The 10,868-nt window shown below is 44.3% G+C and overlaps 1 protein-coding gene across 1 annotated transcript in view; it reads right to left on the bottom strand.

Annotated features, from left to right (window-relative positions):
* Nucleotides 1-10,651, bottom strand: part of LOC107300090 (regulator of G-protein signaling 12-like) — a gene marked incomplete at its 3' end in the record, with an annotated part of 22,736 nt that extends 12,085 nt beyond the window's left edge. Inside the window, exons 1-2 of the mRNA XM_015829432.1 lie at nt 8,758-10,651; nt 5,939-6,058 (exon numbers count right to left, since the gene is read on the bottom strand). Of these exons, the coding sequence (XP_015684918.1) occupies nt 5,939-6,058; nt 8,758-10,602 (1,965 nt within the window). The remainder of the gene's footprint in view (nt 1-5,938; nt 6,059-8,757) is intronic.
* Nucleotides 10,652-10,868: the final 217 nt, after the last annotated feature.

Here is a 10,868-nt window from a genome sequence, read left to right as displayed (position 1 = left end):
TAAGGCACCCGCCGGAAAAGGGGAAAAAATGGCGGACAAAAAAAATGGCGGACAGCCTTGCTTGGCGACCCCCGTGAAATGGTCGATCGACCCCAAATGGGGTCCCGACCCACAGGTTGAGAACCACTGCTATAAACGAACCAACATGTGTGCAGTTACCGTACGCCAAAGTGTCATTCGTTGTCAAAGTGCCTTAAAAATATATATATATATCCGTTCTGTTCCTGAACACAAAAGTATTTCGCTTACCTCCATCAGACACGGTTGTAGACTGCAGGGAGAGAGGGGTGGGAAAAAAAGAGAGAAAGAGAGAGAGAGAATTGATCAGCCACAAATACAAAAACTAGAAAAGTTCTAAGATCTCCGCCAGATTCTTTATCCTCCCCTTTGATCTTCAAACTGTTACCCCCATTCAGGGTGATCTGATTTGGTCTGTTAACGCAGGGGTCCCCAAACCCCGGGCCGTGGATCGGTACCGGGCCGCGGCATGCCAGCAACTGGTTCGCACGGACAAGCAAAGCCCCATCGGTGGGATGCAGGCAGCACGCAAAAAACCACGCACCCTCCGGTCCACGGAAAAACCTCTCTCCACGGAAGCGGTCCCTGGTGCCCAAAAGGTTGGGGGGGCTCTGTGTTCATGAGAACAAAAATGTTCCCAGTGAAAAGAAAGTTTTGAATGAACAAGATTTATTTCAGAGGGAGGGCGACAGTATATCCTGTATAATGTATTTATTTTTCGGGAACAGCTTATTCCAGAAGATCCAGGGCGAAAATGGAAAATTGTTGCTTTTGGGGGAGATGCTTCACTTCCCACTCAGGGAGAACTTTAAGTCTCTCTCTGTCCCCCCGCTTTGAAAGAGCGTTCCCATCCCGCACACGGTACTCATCAGAAAACTAGGCCTAATCAAAATTCAACAGTTGCAGAGCATGATGGGTGCAGCCTGCGTTGTTGTTTTGTCGTTTTTCAAGATAGTGTGACACAGCCATGAGTCTTCCCATCCCTGACGCCAACATACTTAACTGCCTAATTTTTCTCTCTCTAACTTTTAACTCATTTCTTTTAACTTTTAACGCCCAGCTTTTGCCTTGTTGACCTCTGTGTATGTGTTTGTGTGTGTGTGTGTGTGTGGTTGGTCTGTTTTTTTTTTCTACTGGAGTACTTAACAGGGAGGGTGGAGAAGCAATTCGAAGCACAGAAGCCCGTGAAAATCCTTGAATGTTGGAAACACAAAAGTAAAGAAGGGTCTTTTTTATCATTTATGGTGGACATGTGAAAAAGCAAAGAAATAGGATTCTCAAAGGGAATATTAAGATAAAAGCAGAAACTTTTCTTTGGGGTTTAATGGAAAAAGACTTGGGGGAAAAAAATTTGGGAACTTTGATGCTATATATGTTGACGGCAACAAGATTACTTTATGTACAAAAACGGAAGGACGCTGTGATTCCCACAACGGATGAAGGGCTGCAGAGGTTGATGGGAGTTAGCAGGGATGGCTAAGCTGATAGCTTTGATTAAAGAAAAAAAAAAAACCACACAATGTCTTTTGTTTCTACTTGGAAACCACTTCTGGACTCTGTGCTCGAGGTGGGAAAAAAAATGAAAATTTGATTTTGGGTTTTATACCAATGGGATAAGTTTGTCGTTAGAGAAATGGCTGGCTCATACTAGTAAGTAAAAGTAAAAAGTTGAGGTTGGATGTTTATGAACTTATTCTACTGCGCCAAAGGGAGTCAGAAGTCAATGCCTTTTTTTCCTTTTTTCCCCTTTTTCCCATACTTTTCCCTTCTCTTTTCCCTCCCCTATCCTTCCTACTCTTTTCATTTGTGTTTTTGCATCTTATGGTATTAACTAGCTGTACCCAGCCACGCGTTGCTGTGGCTCAGTCTGGTAAAAGCGGGTGTTGCTTTTACATCCAACAGATGGCGCTGTTTTTCAAAAAAAGCATGTTTTTACCTGTCACAGGTGTGACATCTATACAATAGTAGGTATATAAAAACACGCGCGTATTTGAATGCAACGTTGTGTCAAAATTTCAAAGCAATCGGTGAAGAACTTTCGGAGATTTAAGATTTTGAACAAACGAACATTTACATTTTTATTTATATAGATATTTATATAGATAGATGTATAACTAAACAAAAAAAAAAAATAACGAAATCCTTGGAAGCAGCTAAAAACAGAAGATGTGGCCCCTGAATCTAACTGCGGGCCAGGGGACCTTCCCGCTTCGTTTACCTGCAGAAATTGGTTCCGGCTAACCCACCAGTGTGAGACCCTGCTGGAAATATTGATCCGTCTGTCATCTAATCCAGAGGTCCCCAATCTGTGGGCCGTGGCCCACTACCGGGCCGTGGCCTACTGGCCACCAGGCCAGGGAACAAGCTGGCCAGTGAACGCACTCACCCCCCACTCACGCTAGTACTGCCAGCGCTACGCAAACGGGGCGCCACGTGACAAAAATGGGGAACCGCGCGGCAAAAACGGGACGGTGCTAGTGACCGTCACGCGGGTGCTAGCATCGCCCTGTTGGTGTGCATGCACATGCGTGCGTGCATAAAATGCTTCCTTCTGCCTTTCTTTCCGGTCTGCCGGAAAGTTTGGAGACCTCTGATCTAACCCATCCATTCACAGGAACGGAAACGGTAATTACAGGCACACATGTACACAAACTAAGTCCGCTGGTTGCGTGTGCAGGCAGTCCTTGACTTACGGCCAGAGTTGAGCCCCATATTGACGTCGCCGAGGGAAACATCTACTCAGTGAGTTTTGCCCCCATTTTACGACTTTTATTGCTGCTGTTGTTAAGCGAACCATTGCGGTATTTAAGTCGGTAGCCCCGTTATTAAGTGAATCTGGCTTCCCCCCATTGACTTTGCTTGTCAGGAGGTCGCGAAAAGGGGACCACGTGACTCCAGGGACGCTGCAACCATCGTAAGTACATGCCAGTTGCCGAGCCTTTGGATTTGGATCACGTGACCGTGGGAGTGTGAAAAATGGTCCTAAGTCACTTTTTCCCATGCCGTCACGACTTTGAACGGTCACTAAACAAACGGTTGTTAAGTCTAGAGCTAGGTGTGCTTGAGGATTGTTCACTAATGTCTGAACACGTTCCTCTCGTTTTTTTCATTCATCATCCATTATTCCTCGCCAGCAGCTGTTCCCATCGAGAAAAAAACACATCGCCTCCATACATAATGTAAGACAACGAATCAGAGATTAAAACTTTTGTCTTTGGGGAGGAAGGTTGCAAATATCTGAATATCAGAAGTTAAACTGACCAACCATCGGTAACATCCCCGTGGAAAACGTGCAATCCAAGGCAAGGCTTCGCAGACATGAGCCCGACGTAGCTTTATGGGGCTTCCTTCTCAACCAAACATTTCTTTTTTTCTCAACAGGGATAAAAGAGCCTAAGGAATAGTCCCGCCGTTTTAACGTTCTTTTCGCCATCAATCTGTCCGGTTTTTAAATTATTCCGCCCCGATCTTTTGAAACGTTTTCCTCCGTCCGGTTCGAAAGACATAAAACCTCCAGCAAAGCGACACGCCAGCGGATTTGAAATTTTGAACGAGCCACAAAAGGGTGGAGCTCGTTGTAAACAAACATTAAAGCAGCTTAAGAAAACAGCGAGAAAAGAATCGCTATTTCAAATCGCTTAGGAAACTTAAAACGAAGCGGTCACCGTTGAACATTAGGATGCTAGGAAATTATTGTTCATTGACATCGTCATTAAATAACCCAAGAGAGAAAATCAACAATCCGCAGAATAAAGACAGAAAGATTTTTTTTTTTGCTCCCAATATAGACTATTCCCTTTTTTTTTTTTTTTTAAGAAAAAGGAAAACTTACGTGACTGGCTTTGCAAACTTTATCCATGAACAGACAGACTTTGGGGCCTTATCTCCCATTTAAGTAAAATTCTTGGATTCCTTGCTGAGACATGCTCGCTGTTCCTTCCTCGCAAAACAACTGGGAGTGGGAAGTGTCTGATCTTCTTTCCCTCCTTTCTCCCCACCCAGGTTCAACGTAGTAGGCTCCTTCACTGCGCTACAACAGGGAGAAGCAGCCCAAACTCAAGGCTTTAAATTCCTGCCGTGACAGCCTCTGCATAGCAATGAGCAGTCCGCCAATTCCTTTTCTTTTTTTCTTTTTTTTCTTTTTTCTTTTTCAGTTCTTCGTTTAGGCAAGTTGAATCTCCAGCTCCGGATTCAGACAGTTCCTGCAAAAGCTTGTTGCCTGTTCGCGTGCTTCTTTGGCGTGTAGCTGCAAGTCCAGGGAAGATTGTAATCACACGGCAAAGTCTGCTTTGCGGCTTGCTCCAGTCGGCCTGCCCGTTCTTTGCTCCTTTGAGTTGAGTTTACAAGAGCTTCTTTTTTCCTGGCAAAACAGGATTCCTCCCCCCCCAACCCAAAAATAAAAATAAAAAAAATAATGGGCACCACACCCACTCGTTTTAAGCCAGCTTGAGCTCTGAAATGTTGAAAAGTGTGTCTTCAGCTGTGCTGAGCTAGACAAGACTTACTGTCGACGCTGCTAACATCGGATGTTTTGGCATTGACAAGAGATGGAGATGCAGCCATTCTCTTTGCTTTTAGAGTTAGATGATGCTGGGGAGGGGGGGGGATGTGCATGAGAGTCTATCTCAGGGGTCCTCAACCTTGGCGACTTTAAGACTTGTGGACTTCAACTCCCAGAATTCTTCAGCCAGCTTTGCTGGCTGAGGAATTCTGGGAGTTGAAGTCCACAAGTCTTAAAGTTGCCAAGGTGAGGATCCCTGGTCTAGCTAGACATAATAACCTGTACCTAGTGTGAGAACCAAGGTTATTGAAATAGGAGATGATAAGAATTGGCGGGCTGGAGAACTGGAGGGAAAGCCTGCATTTCAAGCTAATTGGGGAATGTGATTTATGACTGTTAATTGGGGGAGGGAATTGTGCTTTGATACTACGTGCTCAAGAGGAGGGGAACTCAGTTTTTGGCTTCGATTATGTTAGTGCCGATGCTATGCAACTTAAATAAAGATTCTTTAAGGTAAACAATGCCTCGAAGTTCTTTGAAGAGTTTCATCTGTCGGAACCATGACACTTACATTGAGAATCAAAGAAAAAAGAAGACACAGAATACTTCCCAACATGGGACTTATTTTATCAATGGCTGGAAAAACGAGATAGAGAGTAACTTTTGTGACTAAGCAAAAAAATCAACCCGGACCACACGTCGTGCATTAAGCACTAACGAATTGTAAGAATAGAAAATGTATAAAATACTTTAAAAAGAAAAGAAAAGTGTGTCTTCGAGAACGTTCTGAAGAGCCAATTAAAGCATCGCAGTGACTGTTGGAAGTTGCAGCATCACTTGAGACAAGAGACTTAACGACCATTTTTTTCCCACACTTATGACCAGGGCAGCGTCCTCGTGGTCCCGTGATTAAAATTGAGATGCTTGTCAACTGCCTCTTACTCATGACGGTGTCGCAGTGCCCCGGGATCACATGGTCCCCTTTGGCCACATTCTGACCAGCAAAATTGAAGCCGGATTCACTTTACAACCGTTTTTCTAACTTAACGACCGCAGCGATTTGCTTAACAGCTGTGACAAGAAAGATCGTAAAATAGGGCCACGCTCAACAAATGTCTCACTTAGCGACTGACATCTGGAGATCAATTGTGCCCTCGCTGATCGCACCATCCCCAAAGTTTAATTCCATGAACCTCTCTGAATAAGAAAACCTTTGCAGTCACGAATACTAAACATTGCTAAGAAAAGCAGAATTTAAGACTCAAAAAACGAGGAAATGGGGAAGCGCAACGTCACTTCAAGGCAGATCTTAAGGTTTGTACTTAATGAACTTTTCTATTACTTTTCCAGTGTCAAAATGAACTAACTTATTCACCCGCCTTTACCGTCTTCGTAGGAAGTCATGGAAGTCACAGTTACCTCGAGATCCTCGAGCGAACGGGTAACGCTGAATCTCTTGGCGCGCCCAAACGATTTTCGAGCCGAAGAAGAATGATGGAAGAGTTGTGCCAATCCGAATTCGGGTCCGAATTTTGCCCCCTTAATAAGCCACAAAAAAAAGATGTTGGATTAGCTTTCCGTCTTCGTTCTGCATGATCTATTTCCCTGGTACTTCCTTGAAAGCAAATTTTTATTAAGCCTCATTTTTAAAGCCAATTCCCTACGCACAGAGGAGAATAAACAGTAAAAGTGTGGGTGCAACCAAAAGCTCCCCCTTTCGTCCGATGGGAACTGCCAATTTAGGCATTCCCCTCTCCGGGTGGGGGCGACAGCAGCAGCTTAAGGGTTAAGATGCTGGGCTTGTCGGCTTGAAAGCCGTCACTTGGGTTCAAGAGCCAAGCGCTGTAGACAGGGTGAGCTCCCGTTCCTTTTTTCATATATATATACATTTTATTAATTTTCTGATATTGCATTTGCATATTTGAAAAACAACGTGGCGGCTGAGTTATAATAATTCAATTACAAACAAGTATCATTAGTATAAACCTCAAACTATTACCGTAAGCATTTCCTCTCTTTCCCCTTAATAGAAACTGTCCATGTTTTTTATTATTATTATTATTATTATTATTATTATTATTATTATTATTATTATTATTATTATTATTATTATTATTTATTGAATTTATATACCGCCCTATCTCCCTTACGGGACTCAGGGCGGTGAACAGGCGATAATAAAAACCACGATAAATATACGCAAGTTTCTGTTCTAAAATCAAATTAAATAACAGGCCTGCTCTAAAAATACCCCATACAAAATACCCCATACAAAATACCCCATACAAAAAATTGTTTAGATTACAACAATTCTTGTTTTATCAATCCAATTAAAAATAACTTTCTTACTTTTGTCAATAGTTTTTAAGTTTATAAATATTCTAATTGCTTTAGCATTCAATCTTTTAGACAATCAGTGACCTGGTACCTTTTTCCAATTTTAATTTTCCATTAATATTTAAATTTGAGGTTTAATACTTATCATTCCCCAAATTTTGAAAGATCCCAGTTCTTTTATCACCATGCCTCACTAAATCTAATGTTCGGAGTACACACCTATTTAAATTCTCACCATCCACATCAAACAAATTAATGTTGTATTATAATGTTCTTATTTTCTCAAAAGTTTTTTAGTTTAGGATGAGCTCCCGTTCCTTGCTCTAGCTCAAGGGTAGGCAACCTTGGCTCTTTTATGACTCGTGGACTACAACTCCCAGAATTCCTGAGCCAGCCAGGCTCAGCTTGGAAACCTCTGCCTTTCCCCTAAGCGTGGCTGGCTCAGGAATTCTGGGAGTTGAAGTCCACAAGTCATGAAGGGTCCATAGTTCCCCCATGCTGGCTCAGGAATTCTGGGAGTTGAAGTCCACGAGTCATGAAGGGTCCATAGTTCCCCCATGCTGGCTCAGGAATTCTGGGAGTTGAAGTCCAGGAGTCATAAAGGAGCCAAGGTTGCCTACTCCTGCTAGCGATCATTGTTAAATGAACCTGGCTTCCCCCGTTGACTTTGCTTGTCAGAAGGCTGCAAAAGGGGATCACGTGACACCCCCCCCGGGACACTACAATAAAGTTTTTATTCTATACTCTATTCTTCTGTTCTACTTATTCGGGAAGAATATTAGCTCTTGGGAGATACTCAATAAAATGATCGTTTATTGGACTCGTGTCGATCGCAAGAAATCCCTCGTCCCAATTTATCCACCATTACTTGCTGATGCACGGACAACGCTAACACAACGGCACAACCCGGCCTGGAGTTCTTTTTGTTGGGCAATTACACTGCCCAATCTTTGCTTCCATTTGGCAGGTTTTCAAGTTCTTTGTCGAGCAAAATTAGCCGCAGCTGGGATTTGTTTAGTGTCGACCCAGTAATGTAATTTTCTTAATTGCAGGGTTTTTGGTTCTATTCTTACACAATGGTGTCTAAAAACGTTCTTATTGTGGGGTGCTCTTGAATTTGAGAGAAAAACATTGTCTGAAAATGGTAAAGGCTTTAAATAGCCTGCTTTCATTCTCTCCAACTCTGAGCACGCAACAGGGGGGACGGGGGGGGGGAAATCCAGATTTAGGCAGGCACATTGGGTATGGAACAAATTGTTCACCCTTTCCTCCCTTCCAGAGCAGCTGCTCCTGCACCCCAAAAGGTTGGTAGATCCCCCTGCACTCGGCAAAGACATAAGGCCTCTCTTCCTGAGCAAAAATCTACTCCTGGACAAGATCTCTGCTCGTTTGAGGACTTTCTTTTCTTCCCACTGAACTCCACTGCAAACCAATGCAGCCTTTTCCACTGAGTGGAGACCCTCACCCTTCTAGGACTAGAGGGGGGAAGGAATGACGGGAAAATCTGTTTCCCAGCGATAACAATAGCACTTAAGAGTTTTATACCGCTTCACGGTACTTTACAGACCTCTCTAAGGGATTTATAGTCAGCATATTTAATAATAATAATAATAATAATAATAATAATAATAATAATAATAATAATAATAATAATAATAATAATAATAATAATAATCATCCTCATCCTCATCCTCATCATATAAAAGTTGGAAGGGACCTTGGAGGTCATCTAGTCCAACCTCCTGCTCAGGCAGGAAAGAATAACATCTTAACAACAGCAACAGCAGCAGCGGTATATAAAGTTCCCTATTGCAGGAAATAAAGAGAAATAACAGTGTTATTGAGCGGTCACTAAATGAATTGTTGTAAGACAAGGACTACCTACTATTTTATTAACGTACCGTACTTATCTTTTTTTCTTCTCTGGTTGTTCTGAAACCGGGTCGAGAGTCGAAGGGATCCGAAGCCGCCTGAAATTCTTTCTCAGCCAGTTCTTTCGTCGGGGACACGAGATGAGGCTGGCCAAAGCCGCCGCCGACCTTGTATCTATCCGCAGGGATTTTATTCATAGGAGGCGGAAGCGTCCCGCAGTTGACGCTTGACCAGCCGTCGGTGGAATCCGTGTACGACTCTTGGTCGCTGAGACATCCCTGTTGCCAATCTTTCAGTACGTGAACAGGCAACCACCTCTGATTGTCCGCGGGGTTCTTCTTATTTGGCGGCGCTGAGCTTTTCGAAGCCGCTACCGCAACGTCAACATGAGCGGAAGATGCCAGGAATTTATTTAGGTTTTGAGATTTATCGTTTTGGAACACGGCTCCTGACCCTACGTTTTCTTGTTCGTGAACAAAATTCCAGTGGGAGTTGTGAGCTCTGTTTATTGGACTGCCCTGTACGTTATTACCAAGCAGGTGTTTGTTGGTGTTGCTTCCTAAATCGACCACTAAAACCCTACTTTTTTCTTCTTGATGGAGGTTCCCGATCCCGCTGTCACTGTTACTGCTCATACTGTTGTTCTGATGGGCATCTGCTTCTCCATCGAGGAAGGCCCTGGCCCGCACCCCCTCGATGAAATCCCCCATGTCCCTGTACAGAACAGAGACAAACTGAAGGACCGGGAGAGACGACAAAGGGAACTCAAGGCAGCCGTTGGTGTCGGGATCCGCCGTGCACTCCAATCCGAATCGGCGGGCAATGCCCTGATGAATTTTATGACTGAATAGCTCCGGATCCACCATAAACACATGGCAGGAGGTCCTCAAGACCACTTCGTCCTCCGGAGCTAAGCTTGCCTCGTCCACGCTCTGCATAGTGACCAGTCCAAAAAACCGTTTGTCGTCGGGACAGAGAGCGCTAAAGGCCAGCTTCTCGGCTGGATACTTTGCAATCACAACGGACAGGTTCGTGCAGAGCTCAATGGAGTCGTGCATGATCTTCATCGCCACTAAGGAATGGATCCTTTGCTCAGCCCGAAGACGGCGCATGCAACCGCGGATGGCCTGCAAGCTGTCGTATTCCAGATTCGAACTCGAAGAAGGGAGTTCGATGGATCCCAGGTAGCCCACGATCATGGCCACGTTTAGAATGCTGGCGTCAATTCCGCAGTACTCCTGGTTTTCCCATCCAGCCCGAAAAAACGAGTCATTGTTCAAGGCTTGTGGCTGTTCCTCATTGTACGGCACGCGGGGTTGATCGTTCCTAGGCGGAGGTTCCGTTTCCATCTTGGCCCCATCGTGAGCGGATGTTTCTTTTCTTTTGGGTATCGGCACCTCGCTAGCACAAATATTAGAACTTTCGAAGATCATGTTGAAAATTTCACCTGATTGCATTTCCTCCACCACTTTCTCCGCCCGGTTTATACCGGGGCCTTTCAAGTCAGGCTTGGTCTTTGGCCACCCTTTGCCATCATAAAGACCATCTTCTTCGTCGCTTGAACAAGCTTCAGCGTGACCGAACCCTTCCGCAATGACCATGTGCAAAACCCCGGAGCATTTGCCTATCAGCTTCACCACATCTTCGTGGGAGGCCCTCTTCACGTTAATTTCGTTGATCGCAAATATCTTATCCCCGGCCTTGAGCCCCACGTAATCTGCGGGACTTCCTTTTAAAACAGAATTAAGCACGCAGGGAGCTTGGCCAGAAAGGGTAAAACCGTATCCCGCTCTCCCTCTAGCAATTTCGACGTTTCTGATGCTGGAAGCGTGAGCGCGCAGCCGCCGTTTGGCTTTCTCTCCTGGTCTGTACATGCTGGGAATTTGTTGGGGCTGAAAAAAGTCTATCCAGAATTACATTGTCATGCGCTATCAAGTCTGCATCTTCCCTTGTCCTAAAGGAAGAAAAGAAAATATGTTCATAAGCATCATTGCTTGGGATACTAGTCGCTTGTCAAATGCACTGTCAGTGAGAAACCTATTAAATCGCTAGCTTCAGATTTGATAGAATTAACCAGTGGAACAGCATGCCTCCAGAAGTTGTGGGCACTCCATCACTGGAGGTTTTTAAGAAGAGACTG

This window comes from Protobothrops mucrosquamatus, unplaced genomic scaffold, assembly GCF_001527695.2.
Source record: "Protobothrops mucrosquamatus isolate PMUCROS unplaced genomic scaffold, P.Mucros_1.0 scaffold6112, whole genome shotgun sequence".
NCBI lineage: Eukaryota > Metazoa > Chordata > Lepidosauria > Squamata > Viperidae > Protobothrops > Protobothrops mucrosquamatus.
This window is presented reverse-complemented; position numbering and strand designations above follow the sequence as displayed.